Source organism: Echiichthys vipera (genome assembly GCF_963691815.1).
Source record: "Echiichthys vipera genome assembly, chromosome: 7".
NCBI lineage: Eukaryota > Metazoa > Chordata > Actinopteri > Perciformes > Trachinidae > Echiichthys > Echiichthys vipera.
In genome coordinates this window covers 7801376-7816718 of record NC_139832.1, presented here as the reverse complement: position 1 = coordinate 7816718, position 15343 = coordinate 7801376, and the positions used below count along the sequence as shown (strand labels likewise).

General features: G+C 40.0%; 1 protein-coding gene across 3 annotated transcripts; it reads right to left on the bottom strand.

The window, feature by feature from the left end:
• Window positions 1-500: 500 nt before the first annotated feature.
• hmg20a (high mobility group 20A) lies at window positions 501-9746 on the bottom strand (the record flags this gene model as incomplete). 3 transcript variants are annotated; one of them, XM_083917081.1, is made up of 9 exons in its annotated part: window positions 9662-9740; window positions 6693-6782; window positions 6343-6552; window positions 5005-5137; window positions 4082-4119; window positions 3025-3100; window positions 2513-2728; window positions 1131-1263; window positions 501-936 (listed from the first exon to the last, which is right to left on the bottom strand). In XM_083917081.1, exons 2-9 carry the CDS (start codon window positions 6756-6758, stop codon window positions 933-935), a joined length of 876 nt encoding a protein of 291 aa, XP_083773207.1. In that variant the 5' UTR covers window positions 6759-6782; window positions 9662-9740. The 3 variants fall into 3 exon arrangements, with proteins under 3 accessions (XP_083773207.1, XP_083773206.1, XP_083773205.1); XM_083917080.1 differs by lacking the exon at window positions 501-936 and having other exon boundaries at window positions 1127-1263; window positions 9689-9746; XM_083917079.1 differs by lacking the exon at window positions 501-936 and having other exon boundaries at window positions 1127-1263.
• Between the last annotated feature and the right edge of the window lie 5597 nt (window positions 9747-15343).

Sequence of the window (15343 nt, the reverse complement as noted above, 5' to 3'; positions counted from 1 at the left end):
TCTGTGTCTCTTTCTCCAGATTCTGGTCAGTTACAGCAGAGCGGCTCAATTAACTTAAATCGAAGCAAATCTTTTTGACTCCAGAGCTTCTGTGAGTAAATAAGCTTAGGCACTGACCAAGCATAATTCCAAATAGTGCCGTATCACAGCAGATTAGCTTCATAGTCCCCATAGCGGGACAAATCACAAACCGAATATGCAGCATTTAGTTAAGCAAATGCACGAGAAGGCTGCTTTGATATTTATGTTGCACATATTAGACATGACATCAAAGAGAGATCTTTTTAACATTCATGGTGACAAACTACAGAAAGTTTAAGAGAGAATTTCTGAATAAGATGAAATGTAGTCGCAGCGGTACCTAGTATATCTAACATTGCGTTTCATTTGAGTGCAAACATATTCCCCGTATGTCACGGACCTATCCAAGCAAATCGACCGATCAAATGATGTAAATACGTTTATTGAAAACACAAACACTTTTTCACACGGGGAAATAATAAATGGCACATGTTTTTCTTCAACAGAGTATGAAAAAGGAAAGTCTGCTCAACAGTATGCTTCTTGAATATGGTAAATACAAACCCACTGATACATTGTCTTTGATCAGAACATGTTTGATAATGCTTTAGACATCTTTGTGGAAGCATTTGCTATAAATGGACACTGAAGACAGAACAGCAGTCGACATAAAACCGTTTCATGTCCTACCAATATTTTATAAAACAAACTACAGCTATATTAAAGTGTAAACAGAGTTTTTTTTAAACAAACAATAATAAATAAATATGAGGCACCTACATCACCTTAGCAGAAGAATAAAAGATGTTTTAAAATCAATTGGGATGACAAATAGACAGGAAGATTCGTTCAAGAAGGCGCCTCTACTGAACAGCGCTGTGAATCTCAATCCATCAGATCAGCGGCTCCAATTATCTGGGGCAAAAACATGACAGCAAAAGACACGCTCATTATTCATTTGCAGCCGAAACAAAAAACAAAAAGAGCTCCAGAACAGCTAATAAATGGACATTAAGATAAAACAATCTGCCTATTAGACATTACATTTTATTGACAAGCAAAATAAACAAGTGATTAGATGACATTAGATGATGCAAAGCAGCTCTTACCTGTCCAAACGGTTAACCACGTCTCTCACAGTGTTGATGAGATTCTCATGATCTTGGGGGCTACTGACAATGATGCTGTGGAGCTTCTTCATGTAGGAGTCAATGCTGTCAAGAGTGGGTGTCTCTCCACTAGCTGTGGGACAACAAGAATGGGATGTCAGTTCTTGAAAATGTCCTTAGGGTTGTTTTTAAAGGTGAAATTCAGATTACGAATGCAGCAAGCACAACAACACCAGCCACAACTTGTCACCACTGATGCTCTTGCTGCAAGAAACATCAAAGGATGTCCCACGACTGGGTAAAAGAGGCTGTTATCGAACCATCGAGGCGATAAGAGGAGCAAAAGATAAATATTATATCAAGGAATATAAAAATAAGTATTACTTAGCAAGTGCAAGGCCTGGCATCTCAGGATGTCAATTCTATTTTACCTACATAAAGTAAGAGTGTTAGCAAGAAGGTAAACATGCTAATACTCAGAAGGAGCTTTGATGTAATCAGTTATTCATTTATTGACGCTTTCTCCTAAACTGAATTTGCTACGGAGCTTCCCTGAGGCCATGTGTAAGTGGATTGTGCAATCATCTTTCATCGTCAAGCTCTTATAATTCCAGTGGTGTCAATTTGTGCTGTTTGCAGAGCCGGAGTGTCTGCTGTGTGAGCAAGAAATTCAAATAGGTGTGGAGAAAATCGCAAGAGAGAAGCTGTGGGTGTGAGCTCAGCACGGGCTCTGTAAGTGCACAAAACAAGTGCGAACAAAGTAGGACCACATTCTTTAAATGTAAATGAAGAGGATACTATTAAGGAGGGACCACAGCCTGACTTACATTGCCAGTCTCTTAAAGAACAGCAAGTGTACAATCTGTTTAAGTAGGCATCTCTGCAGGAGACATGTTGTCAAGTTCAAAGCACAGTAAATACAGTGGGTGTATGAACACGCCTATGATCATTATTCATGTGTTACCAACTCTGACTCTGGAACAAATAGTTAACTACAGTCTTTGTGTTTGTGCTTCAGGGTGGATAACTGGTATGGGATATCAAGTCAGTAGGGGTTTCTAATGTGCATTGAACAATACAACGGTTCAAGTCTACGCTGTCGTAACAGATGCGATGTGGTGACAGACGTAAGATGCTGCAGAAATGCCCGCCTTAATAAGTAATACGCGATAGTGTTGACTCATTTATCTTCTTTTTAATTAAACATAAGCCAAGGCAATTCTATCTTGAGAATTCTTCTTATTTAAAATGGATGCAAGTGAAATACTCATTATTCATATCTCTAAAGGGAAAACTGATGAAAGTTTTTTAAGACTTAAAACGTCTTTGTTGCAATGTATGGAACTGGGATTGTCACCGAATGAAGTGATATTGCCTCTCACCTGGAAGAGGTACGGAGGAGAAGCTGGAGGTGAGTGCCTGGCGCAGGGTCTCCAGGTGCTGGTGGAGGAGCCCGTTGCGTCCCCTCTCTTGCATCACGTCGCCTTCCAGCCTTTCTACTGCCCCGCGCATGCTCTCCACATGTTTCTGCAGCGCTGCGTTACGCTCCTCGTATTCCATGTTGGTCTTACGCAGCTGCCGCATTTCAGCTTCACGCGCTGTTGAGGAAGACACAGAGACACTGAAATGATGGTAGACAAGTCTGCTGAGCCGATAGAGCGGTTGGCGCCGTCATTAATTTTTGATTTGCTCAGAGAAGTGTGTTCTTTTTCAGAGTTTGGTGGACTGTGGAACTATTCTGGGACGATGGAGTAATAAAATAAAGTTCTCTTGAGGAAGCAGAGGAATGTGTTTAAAAACACTTAGACAAATGGAGGTTTAAAAAAAAAAGTCACAACGCACCAGCTACAAAGTATTTCTCAACAAGACAGCTGGCTGTGTTCAAACACTTTACCTTTGCTGTGGTTGAGAAACTCCTCTGTGAAGATTGGGATGTCAAACACAGTTCTGTCCTTCCCTTCTGCATCCTTCTGTTGATAGCCAGAGACAGTAAGAGGGGAGGAGATTAGATGAACAATGAAAACATGTGGCTGCACAGACTGACAGCTTGAGCTGGTCATTTATCTAGCTGGGCTGTAGGTGGGTGGGTAATTGATTTCATACCTTGCCACAGGGAAAATACAATGATACAGTTTAAGAAATGAGGAAGGGGAAGTAATTTCATCAACAGTGCTGCTAAGATATCAAAGGCCCTGGAATGGCTCGCAATAAATCTGCAATAAATATGCGGTTGACAATAGCAGCACAAGATACACTGCAGGTTTAGCTTGGTTACTCCTTTCTCTAAAAGAAAGCATCATCCTTCCCTCCTTCCTTAATACAATGAAAATGATAATGAATCCTCTGTCCTCTGTAATCTAGAGGCGAAACGTTGGTATTCATCAATGAATAATCAAAGGTATAATCAAAATGAATTACACACTTAGAAGGAGCCAAGTGTTTGGATTACGAACACAAACACAGCACCAAAGCGGATTAACGCAGCTTTAGTGATGCAACAATAAGCACTTAATGGGTAGAGCAAGAGGAGGGCAGAAACAACACATATAGGTTCCTAGGTGAGAAATAAAAACGAAAACAGACTAGCCATGATTACACAAACTCACAACGAATGAAACTAGGGACATTTTCACATTTTTGTTCAGCTCTACTTGTTGACTCTTTGATGATGATTCAGCATTTTCCCAGATATTTGGAGGACTCTGTTGTTTGAACCAATATGTGTTCAGTATGAGTTGCTATATTCCTGCTCCAGCCATGTGAATGTGTGTGAAAGATGTTGTGCTTTTCTTGTTCGGACAGCAATTGTGAATGTACTGTAATAAAACTTTTTTCGATAGATAGAAGAGGATTTCTGCGCATAAATAAATATATTTACTTCTTAAGGAAAGCGATTGGGATTGTGATAATTGACAATTGACAGTATGAAAGGGCATGAAAACGTTACCGACCTCGTGAAGAGTTTCGTTGGCTACCTGGTGCCCAACATCTGGAAAGGAAGGAGAGAATAAAGAAAAAGCACAGCGTGATTTATGTTTTCCCCCGGTTCTGCCTTTACCACAGCGTGAACTGATAAAATAAAATAAAATCCCATCTCTGCACTTATTATGTGGATCAACTGAATGGATGCAGAGATCTACTTCTGTTGTGCATTTTTGTCAAGACAGACAAAGCTGTCTATGTCCTCAACATTTGTTTTATGTTCAAACTGAGATTCATCCACAGTACCAAAGTAGGAAGAGATAATGTGGACCATGTGCTGTGCGAGCACAGTAACGGCTCCTTGGCCTCACGCTGAACTAGAACTCGTAACCTGAACTACTACGAACCCAAAAAGTTTCCCTTTCCCTTGCCACATTTCCATTGGCTGAGCAAATAATGACTTGAGTTCCACCACCACCAAACAATACAATATATTCAAATTATGTGGTTTAACATTCAACATTTGTACGAGTGGGAAATTATTTCACCACCTTGTCAGCCTTATTTCTCTTTTATACACACTGACATCCTGTTTCAGGTTTGAGCAGCAATGAGATCGACGTCCTCTACGTTAACCAACAATGCCCTGCTCATGGCCATCTTTATGGTCCAAACCAAAGGTTTCAAGCCAGTACAGACAATTTATATGTCATTCCTATAGTTATTCATGAACACAAAGATTCAAGGATAAACAGACACACAACCACATAATGCGATTGACTGCTGCATCATAAGGAATCCATTACAGGTTCATGTCCACCAAACATAATATTTGATTCATCCAACTTTCACCAGACATACGAAAAAGTCAAAGTCAAAAGTATTTGACTTGCCGGCTACTTTTTAAACAGTAAAGCCTCAATATGATGGTGGGCTAACTGCCTGATCTCACCTCCCCTGTGCCGCTTGCCCTTCTGCTTCTCCTGAACCTTCCTGGTGAAATGCTTGTAGGCCTCGGTCTTCTGGTACTTCTCCAGCTCCCGCATGTAGCGCTCCTTATCTCGCTCTGCCTCATCCAAGTATCGCTGCAGAGAGAAGAAAGGAAGGTGAGAAGAGCTGTAAGACTTTTTGGATGAGATAGCACCATAAATGGGGGCAATTATTTCTAATCTGGATTAGTTCCTTTTGAGAAAGACAAAAATCAGTAATTAATATACTACGTTTACTCAAAGGCTTTTAACCAAGAAAGTAGCTTGTAACAAAACACTAATAAAAGGCAAAGACCTTGTCTCAGGGTACTGGTATATCTGACTCAGCTTTGAACTTGTGGTTCAACACCGTGATAGAAATCACCAGCAAAGCTCTCTATTCCATCTCTGGATTTAAAAACAAAACATGTACAGTACAAGTTTTTCTAATCTTCTCGGGAAAGAAAGGCAAGAAAAACTTCAAGTTCTAACTTTAATTATAGCGGCTATGCAGGAGGTTTGCGTGAGACCGAATTTTCAGATGACCATATGAGCTGATGATGTAACTTAAGGCTGGTGGAAACTGATTATGAAGATCATTCTGTTGATCCATGATCTGTCATATTTTGAAAAGGCAAGTTTTCTTTTATTGAAGCTATGGCTTGCGGGAAATCTGCCTGAACATGACTGTTATAATAGTTCTATCACTACAGCTAAGAAATGTAATCCTTTGTAATCTCTTTCTGTGATCATTGCATCACACTTGAGATTGATACAAAATGCCATCAACTATGGCAATACAATCTGTAAAATGATGTATAAATCTGTGTTTTTAGCTCCAAAACATTGCCACTTTGGCCTCCACACACTTTTGTTCCTATACTCTTTTTATGCAGAGTGATCATTTTGAAGAAAGTCTTTGCTGATTGGAGTGTGTTAAATATGGCTGGGGATAGTCTCAAGTGTTGGCATGTTGCAGATGAATACTTCAATCCAGCCCTTTGGGACACGGTTGGTGTAATCACTGACAGACAAAAGTAATGACACACAAAAAAAAAAATCCACCGCCTTCTTAATCAAAAACCGAACAGACTTTGCGGCTGGCTGCTTCTGCCTCTGGTCTGCTTGTTTCCTTTCACAGCTTTCTCAAAAACCTGGGTCGCCCTACTTATTCACTAATGCAGTACTCATATTGAAGTGTTATCTTTTCATAGGCAATATAAACAGAGAAACACACCAACTGGGAAGGAGGGAACTGGATATCTTTGACACATTATTCTATTCCCATTATGTGTAATCCTGTCTGAAGCTTCTTCACAGACCTGCTTCTCCTCTGGTGGCAGCTTGCTCCACTCGTTGCCCAGCATCCTCGTAATCTCTGGAAAGGGCACGTCTGGACGTTCTGCCCGTAGCTGCTCCCGTCTGTCGTTCATGAAGCGAACGTATCCCGTTAGGGGGGCCTTGGGTGCGTTGCTGTCCTTCATTGGCTTCTTCCTCTTCCTCCCCTTGGTCCAGCTGCCACGTCTGGGCTTCTGCGAAGATAACAAAAACAGATATGTTTTGAAGGGTCAGATAGCAATCTCCCATGATATACACTTGCAGGACATTCGTGGAATTTGAATAGGAAAAAATGAAAAATATGTAATTTGATATCTGCGTGTTCAGGTCTTACCTCATCTCCATTTCTCTGGCTGTTGTTGTCGGGATTGGCTCCAGGAGAGCCTGTCTGCTCATCCATGACTTCTATTATTAGAGAGGAGATCTGTGGGAAAACAGTGGAAGATGTGAGAATAGAAACTGTCTCATACAAGTACGGTGAGACCTGTAAATCTAACAGTTAGGTAAAATTATAAACCAGATAAGCTAAATAGGATTACATGGTCTGGAGAGTCTTGAAAGGTCAGTGATTCCTTAAGGTAAGTCTTGTGCCATCTAATCCTATGAATATGAACACAAATTCCTGCCCAATGAGGGTGGGCTAAGCATTTTGACACAGGGTTGGACGAAGGTGAGGAGCCGTGTCACCAGGGATGCTGCCCGGCCAGAATATAGAGAGCAGACTGTTCTTTCTGCAGCCGTATCGCCTCTTCTGCCTTTTTTCCCCCCAGTCTTGGCTCCAAACCTCCTCCTGGCCAGCCACATTTCCTCTCATAGAAATGTCTTACTGCTATCAATCATTATTCAGCACGATGTGGATGAAAAAAAAAACACAGCCCCCCCTGTCCTCCGATGCCAACTTAGCCTATTTTCAACAGGAGGAAGTAGTGTTGTGGCACTGCCTTGTAATTTGAGATAAGAAGACGGCTTAATTATAAACGGCAAAAGGAAGAAAAAAAACTGTTCACTAGCTGAACTTCTTTAAAGAGAATTTGTAGACCAAACATCAGAAAAAACTGTTTACTAGTGCTAAATCATATCTCGAAATTACAATATTTTTTGACAAAATCCAAATGAATTGAGAACCGAACACATATTGTAATAAAAAAAAAGTATAATAACTCAGAATACTATTTGGCAAACAGCCCGGCCTGAGCTCTGAAAATAGGAACAACACCCCTGTGTTTTAACCTTTCACCTCCTCTAAATCACCATGTGGGAAGCAAGCCTCCGTATCCTGGTTGTGGTTTTGCCCCCTGCCACTAAGTACTGTGGGAAAAGTCAGAGACAAATTAGCCAGCCTACAACCACAAGCCCTTTTGGGAAGAAAAATATATGGGGAAAATCCCCCCTACAGCAAAGAGTTAAGATATAAAGGTTTTTCTTTCAAACACCTCTATGATGCCTGAAGTCAGTATCTAGTGACTCCTATAATCATACTGGCTTTCAGATACTGCCATACGAGGACCCTGTCACCGATTCAGCTTATTTTCAGGTTGGGCTTTAAGCTGCTGAGGCCTAGCTATGAATAAAAACACTCAAAACCTTAAGAAGAGCATAAAATGACTGTATTCCCAGTGTTTTGATTTCCCAGGTTGTGCCACAGTGCCATCTGCTGAGCAAAACCACACAATGCATGTTTAACCAGGACTGAATAACATTACACTATGTACTTCACCAGTGTTTTATAGCTTTACTTCTTACACAGTGGGGTTATCTTTTCAAAGTTCCAAAACACAGCTCTGTATATGAAATTGTGTTGTTTGCGTAGGCGTGAGTGTGTGTGTCTGCGTGGCTGTGTGTGTATGTATGAACGTATACATATTTGTGTATCTCTCTGTGCATGACTGTGGGGGGTGGGAGCGTTGGGTTCTTTTAACTTTCTTCTCCTGATTTTATTTGATGTTTCTCTTTTTCTGTACATCTCTGTAAGGCACTTTGCGATACTTTTCTGTATGAAAAGCGCCATATAAATAAAGGTTGATTTGATTTGAAATTGGCAGCCTATACCATTACTGTATATTCTAGCATCTAAACCCCTCACTACTGTTCACTTTATAAAACACAAACACTCGCAGGATCAGTGCATTTAATATTTAGTCTTTTATATATTTACGTTTTTAATTTATTTATTAAGTTTCCTGTTTATGGCACATCTTGCACAGTATGTTGTTTACAATCCCTGTTTAGAATGTATTTATTGTATATATTACTTTTGTCCTGCATCATGGGTCGGAGAGAAAAACATTTTAGATTCTTCTGTATTTCTGGCACATATTGTAGAAATTGAAAATAAAGTTGATTGATTTCTTAGCTAACCTCACTACAAGGAACCCACATTTTTAACAACCAAAAGAAATAGCTCTTATAACATTAAAGAGCACAAGAGGTTGTTATAATTGATTGCTCTCTGTTGGTTAATGTACAGTATATAACGCTACTGTATGAGCAATCAGTCAGCAAGCAAGTCAGTAACCACTTGTCTTGAATGTTAAAGTTAAGCTACATTAATGTTTTTTCCCCCAAATAACTTTATTTAAAAAAAATCATTACATGACATCTTTTCGGAGGAATATGGCATTAGCCTTTCTTAAAAACATTATAAAACATATTCAAAACGGCAAGGCTCTATAGACAAAACATTCAGATACATGCATAGATAAAAATAAATAAAACAAAGTGCATAGAACATGCATAATAAAGTAAAAAAATAATACTTAAGGCAAGGCATTATCCCCTTCTAGCCACCAATTAGGTCAAGTTAAGCTACAATAATGTAAACAATAGCCGCGGTTAATATGAAATGGCGTCACACTAACTAGTGAGTGTTCATAATGAATGATATGTAACAATAATTTGGCAGACATTTGAATTTTGTCAAATTCATGAGCAGCTGGTAAACAGCAGCACCACTATCATTGGCTGGCGTCAGTGGCGTCGTTTTCACAAGCTAACGTTAATATCAACCTCTAACATGTGCAACACATAAAGTTTGGGCTGTATATGCTCGTTTAATGTCTGGTATCCATCGTTAATCTCAAAATCAAAGGCATATTCAAGTTATCATCTCCAGAAACAATGGTCTGGTGCTGCTGGCTAGCTAGCATTACCTAGCGTTAGCATGCTGTTAGCTGGCAGAATGGGCAGCTAACGTTCTGCTTTTGTTTATACTGACTCGTCAGTAAGCGATGGGACGATGCTCATATCCTTACACTATATTTAACGTCAGTGTATATTTAGTAAAGCCATGGATTGGAAACTAACCTTAGATAACGTGAATCGTAGTCGTACCTGTGCAAATGATTTTCCTAATCAAAACAATACAGCAGCCTTTCATCTAGTCTTTTCCTTCTTTCTTTTCCATTCAGTGGGCGGTTGGCACAACAACTTTTTGGCGCATTACCGCCACCACCTGGTGTGGAGTGTGCATCGAAAAATAATATTAACTTGTACTCAACTGAATTTAACAAAACTAATTAACTAAAATACATGAATTAAAAATAAAATACTAATCATTTTAAACAATAAGAACACTCAATTCACTCCATTAGAGAGACAACACTAAGGACTTTTGGATGTGGTTTACTGCAGCGATCCCACCATATACAGCAGGGCTGCTCAAACCTGCTCCTGGAGGGCCACTGTCCTGCATGTTTTAGGTTTCTCTCTGCTCCAACACACCTGGGTCTCATGATGTGCTCGTTATCAAGCAGCTGAAGCTTGTCCCAGGTTTGAAAATCTTGAGACTCAAGTGTGTTAGAGCAGGGACAAAACCTAAAACATGCAGGACAGTGGCCCTCCAGGAGCAGGATTGGGCAGCCCTGATATACAGTGTCTTGTGTCTGGTCTTTGTCTGTTCTGTTGGTGAGATGTGTGATGTGGTATGGATGCACTTTATTACTGTGTTTTGTGTTGTTGTATATGTTAATGTGACTGAAGCTGATTACCATCACGTACCGAACCAAAATACCACCAACCCTGGTTGCGTGGCAAATAAATATTCCTTTCCATCCACTGTATCTATCTAATAATAATAACCTATATATTTCCAAAGAAATTAGTTACCCTGAGAACATGCAAAATAATTTAATAGCACTTATTTGAATTATTTTGCAAAATATCTATTAAATCAAATGCAAAAGCCATTTCAACGTGATGTCATTCCAAAGCTCAATAGGAGCTAACACAAAGAAAAGCTGATTCATTTAATTACAGTTAACTGCTCTAGACGATCTAATTCTGTGTGTTTTTATGTTGCTCGCTGTTTTCTTCGTGTACTAAGAACAATGTCTTTCATGGTTTTGCTCCCCCCTACTGTTGGCTGTGCGTATTACAAATTATTTATTACTTATTACCAGAGTTAACTCCCTTGGGAAATTTCAAGCTTTATTCATCAGAAGCTGAAGTAAGCGACTCATCGGGGCTCGTAAGAAGTATTAAATGGATGAGATGAGGAAATCTTTCATCTGATTTGGACTTTTGAAGGTTACTCAAAAGCAAAACGGTCCTGGGAGCAGAGCTGGCAAGACTTCCATCTTTTGTAGTTTGTAGGGCATTCCTTGAGGCCTGTGTTGCAGGTGAAACTTGAAACACTGCAATCACCTTTTATTTCAGTACCCTTCTCTCTCTGTAACTGATAGTAAGTGAGCTCTGCCAGAGCCCCAAACACATACACACAGCTCACCAACGGCAATATTTACAGTGCTGGAAACCCTGGGGTACAATCAACTGCTGTAAACAATCCCATCCTTATATTGCACTGAGCACCCCCATATTTTTTTTATATGATTTTATTAATTTGATAAATATACACTGCTTGTGGAACCTGGCACTTATGGCTCATCCTCATCTCTGTGGGTTTATATTGCCTGTCCCAGCAGGAAATTCAGTAACACATTACTGTCCTTCTGTGAGCGGAAAACACACGATTAATAATGAAGCTCCCAACCCAGAAAACTCCCCTAAGTTGAGAGATAGAAATTGAGAGGGTGTGAGTGGGCTTATACTCTAATTCCAAATTAACAGATCGCAAATCAACACAAAGGCGGGGGTGAGCTAACTGTAGTTGCAGTCTAATAGAATCTTTGATTGCAATCTCAGTGCAATTACCCAGAGTTAATCCAACTCAATTCTCTGGCTCATTGCACACACAGGTTGGGTACATCCAGAGTTCACACACAAAACCATGACATTTAGTTCAGAATACTCCTCAAATGTTCCATATCTTGAAGATAATCAAATCCTTTGCTCTCAGCGTACTGGTTCTGAAGATGCGCAACTAAAATGAATTTAGAGGGAGTCATACTTGTCTCTGGGTATCTTTGGGATTTCTACTAAAACACGCTCGTATGTTCAAAAACCCATTATTTTTCTCATACTGTCTGTCTGAATATACCTGTATTTACCCTCTTACTAAAATGTCTCTTTAAGCCCCTGTCCCGAAATGTATGCGTAGAACGGATCAGGTTTCCGGTATGGATCGGGCAGCCAAAATGACTGTAACAGTACTGTATAGAGGTACTTTCTACCTATACAGACAAATCATTTGAAGGCACAATTTCTGAATAGGGGCTTTGTGCATTTCTCTGTGGATTGAGCGTTTTGATACTTCCAAAGTATTTATACAACACCTTTACCTGCTTTATAATTAAATGAGACATGGAAAAGTCTTAGAATATGGGTCTTTTAACATTCAGATGTATTCCTGTTTCCTCCTAACCACTTTACAGTTGGGGAAATTCTTATTCAGCATTTTCTGACAGTGTCAAATACAGTTCATACTGCACGAGTAAAATGTTAATATGGCCTCATCGTTCCCTCAAATGTTCTATATTCAAAATGTCATGGATCATTTTACAGACATTTACCTAAAATTCAGCCTGACATATAGGAGTCTTTTGAACCTCCATTGGAGCAATACTGTATATATTGCATGCCCTGCGGTCAGTGAAATTTAAGAAAAGCATCCACATTCCCATAACCTGTTTCATCTCCCTCTCCTTGAGGTCACGGTGTCCTACATTTCCAAGACAGCCTGTCAAATAAAGCAGTTGGTTATACTTTACCTGTAGGGGCTGAAGGTAACAGTGTAATAATAATTGTAGTAACCGCAAGCAAGTGAATGTTTCCTCAGCTGTTAAAAAAGGAGAAACAGCCCTCAGTCAAACATCTTGTGGCTGCATTGCATTCAGAAGCTGCTGTCAATGGGAAAAACATCTCCCTGTAAGACTGTTGAACATCAGTGCAAAAATAGTCCACAGAGCACACACACACACCAGAACCTGACATTTAATATGGATGTTTCAGATGGCTGAAGACAATTCTGCTATAAACTAATTTGAAGCTGTACTGTTTACTAGTTTTATTTATTTATAATACAATTCTCACCACAATGCAACCGGCAAAACATGAAAGCTGCTAGAAGCTATTTTTTTCCTAAGGTTGTCCATAAGGCTGCATTTTCTCCCATGATGATTAACCAACAATTACCACATACACAAATTATCTATGATTATTGTAGTTGAGGTGAACAGAACAACATCTGCCAATAATATGGTAATCTCTACCAGCAGATATCTCATCTTCTAGCTCTCCAACAGTCATGAATTAATGAGAGGTAGCATTGCTTGCGGAATCGTATTTGTCACTAATTGGCTGACTTGGAACAGAGAAATGAAGCAGGCCAACTGTTCGACTCACAGCAGCAGCAGCAGCATGTCTGGCTTGGATTTTAACTTTGTTTTTTTCCCCTCATTCAGCATCAATGGTCATGCATTGCGGGCAGTGTCACAGCAAACAAAGCTCGGGAACTGGCGAGCCAGTTTCAATCAGCGCTGAGCTGGAGACTCTTCAGATCCAAGCAGGCCTGCAGGGCACAGCATTCAGCTGTCCCCTTTACCGTTATCCACCTGTCATGTCACGTTGAATCATCTGCTCCCAGCCTAAGAAGTTTATGCGCAGGGGAAAGGGTTCCAGCCACCGGCCCTCAGTGTGGTGCCCATATGCCCTTGCCAGGCAGCATGTGTGGCCTGGAAAGTGGCAACAGAGTGACAACCACACTGCATGCATCAAGCCCTCCTTCTGCCTCAGGATATCCAGGGAGCCACATGACATGCCAGGAGGGTGAGAATAGATGGTCAAGTAAGTGAATCAGTGGATCATAAGTGTGATTTACCTTGGAATAAACTGAGAGCACTGTTAGTGTACTGTGAGCATAATCACTGTCAATAGTAATATTGTTCAGCCATTAACTTCTCTTGGTATTGCTGCGAGCTACAGTAAGCTGTATGATTGTAAGGTTTAACCGTAAGTAGCAGAGAGCAAATTCCAATGTCAACAGCAGCTTGATTGGCATATCTGTCGTGTTGCACTCTTCTGTGTTAAGGTCCTGTTGTCATTGTTACAGTTTTTTCCGTTTCCAGTTGTATTTTGCGACTCGTCTTGTGCCTCGTTTCAGGTAACTTTGTGCCCTCGTGTGTTTCTCAGCTGTGTGATTGTCTGCCCTGCCTTATAGTGTTTCATTTGATCCACTTTACCTGTAATTTTGTTCTATTGTTTGTTTGTGCATTTGTATTTGATTTTTTCTTAATTTTATTTTTATTGTATTTCAATTGATTGTACTTGTTATTGTTTTGTTTAAATGCAATTATAATGCATTCTGTTAAGTTACGGAAATTGCTTTCAATTACCTCTGTGTTCAAATGTGCTATACAAATAAACCTTGCCTTGCCGTCAATGCAGAACACACCGGTGCGCTCTGGCATGTGCTGTGAGCCTTCTCTACTCTGGGACTTACAGTATGAAAATCTCTGTCTAGAGCTGAATCAGGCTTTTAAATAAAACACATACTGTATAAACAGATACAACATTTAGTGTTTAAGTGTTTAATAATAATGAATACAAAATTAACGTTGCAAATTCCTTCTCCATCCTCATTTTGATGGAGAACCAGAAAGCAGAGTGAGGAGGTGTTCAGATATATTTGCATACATAACATTATGAATGTGACCCTGTGTAGTCAGGGTACGGTCATGGTGTGTCTACATGTAGACATGCGGGTGTCACATTCATTTAAACACTAACACAAACATCACATTTCCATGCACCACTGTCATCCTCTATAGAGCAGACAATTGGTTTTGATTTTTCAGCATCTTGCTGCATACATTTGGATATTAATTAAATCTACAGCAGCGCCTTCATGCCCCCATGCTTTAAGATAGGTATTTAATATTAATACCACAATGTGTTGTTTGTAAACAAGGATGTCAACATAGGCCAAGTAATACATTTGTTAGCTTAGTTAATGAGCATAACTGGTTATGGTTCAGCGTAAGATGCTGAATAGGGCAGGATATTGGGCAGCTCAAGTGCTTCTTGCTTCTTATGCACAAACACAAAGCACAGCTGTGTGCTTCGCTAATACCACAGAGAACAAGAACTCAGAGGGCGTAGGGACTATTGCATCATCTTGTTGCTATGCAACTGTCTAATTAGTCTTAGGTAGCTAACCTGAAGAGTCAAAAAAGTATGATGTTGAAAATAACAACGTAACGGAGAAGGAGCCTCACTGGAAGAACACAGAGTGAAAAGATTTCTCATCTTTTCCAAAACCCGTTGCCTGGAGCACGGATGGGCTGCCCTGTTCTGCAAAGGGACAAGAATGCACACTTTTGTACCAATCAGTGTCATTAGTACCTTCTCTTTGGTTGAAGATTATCAGTGAAACTACATGGAAAATGGACCCTTTCAAAAATAGGATTATATGTAATAATGACTACAATGGGCAAATCTTACAGCTGTCATTATCATCATCTCCTGCTGCAGATCCCTTTTCATCAGGACAGTTTTGTCCCTCTCTCAGCTCGAAGTCTGGCAAAAAAAATAACTTTCGCCCAGGGGAAGTATAACCTCTACCTTTATGTTAAAATTTCACATGAATCTAAT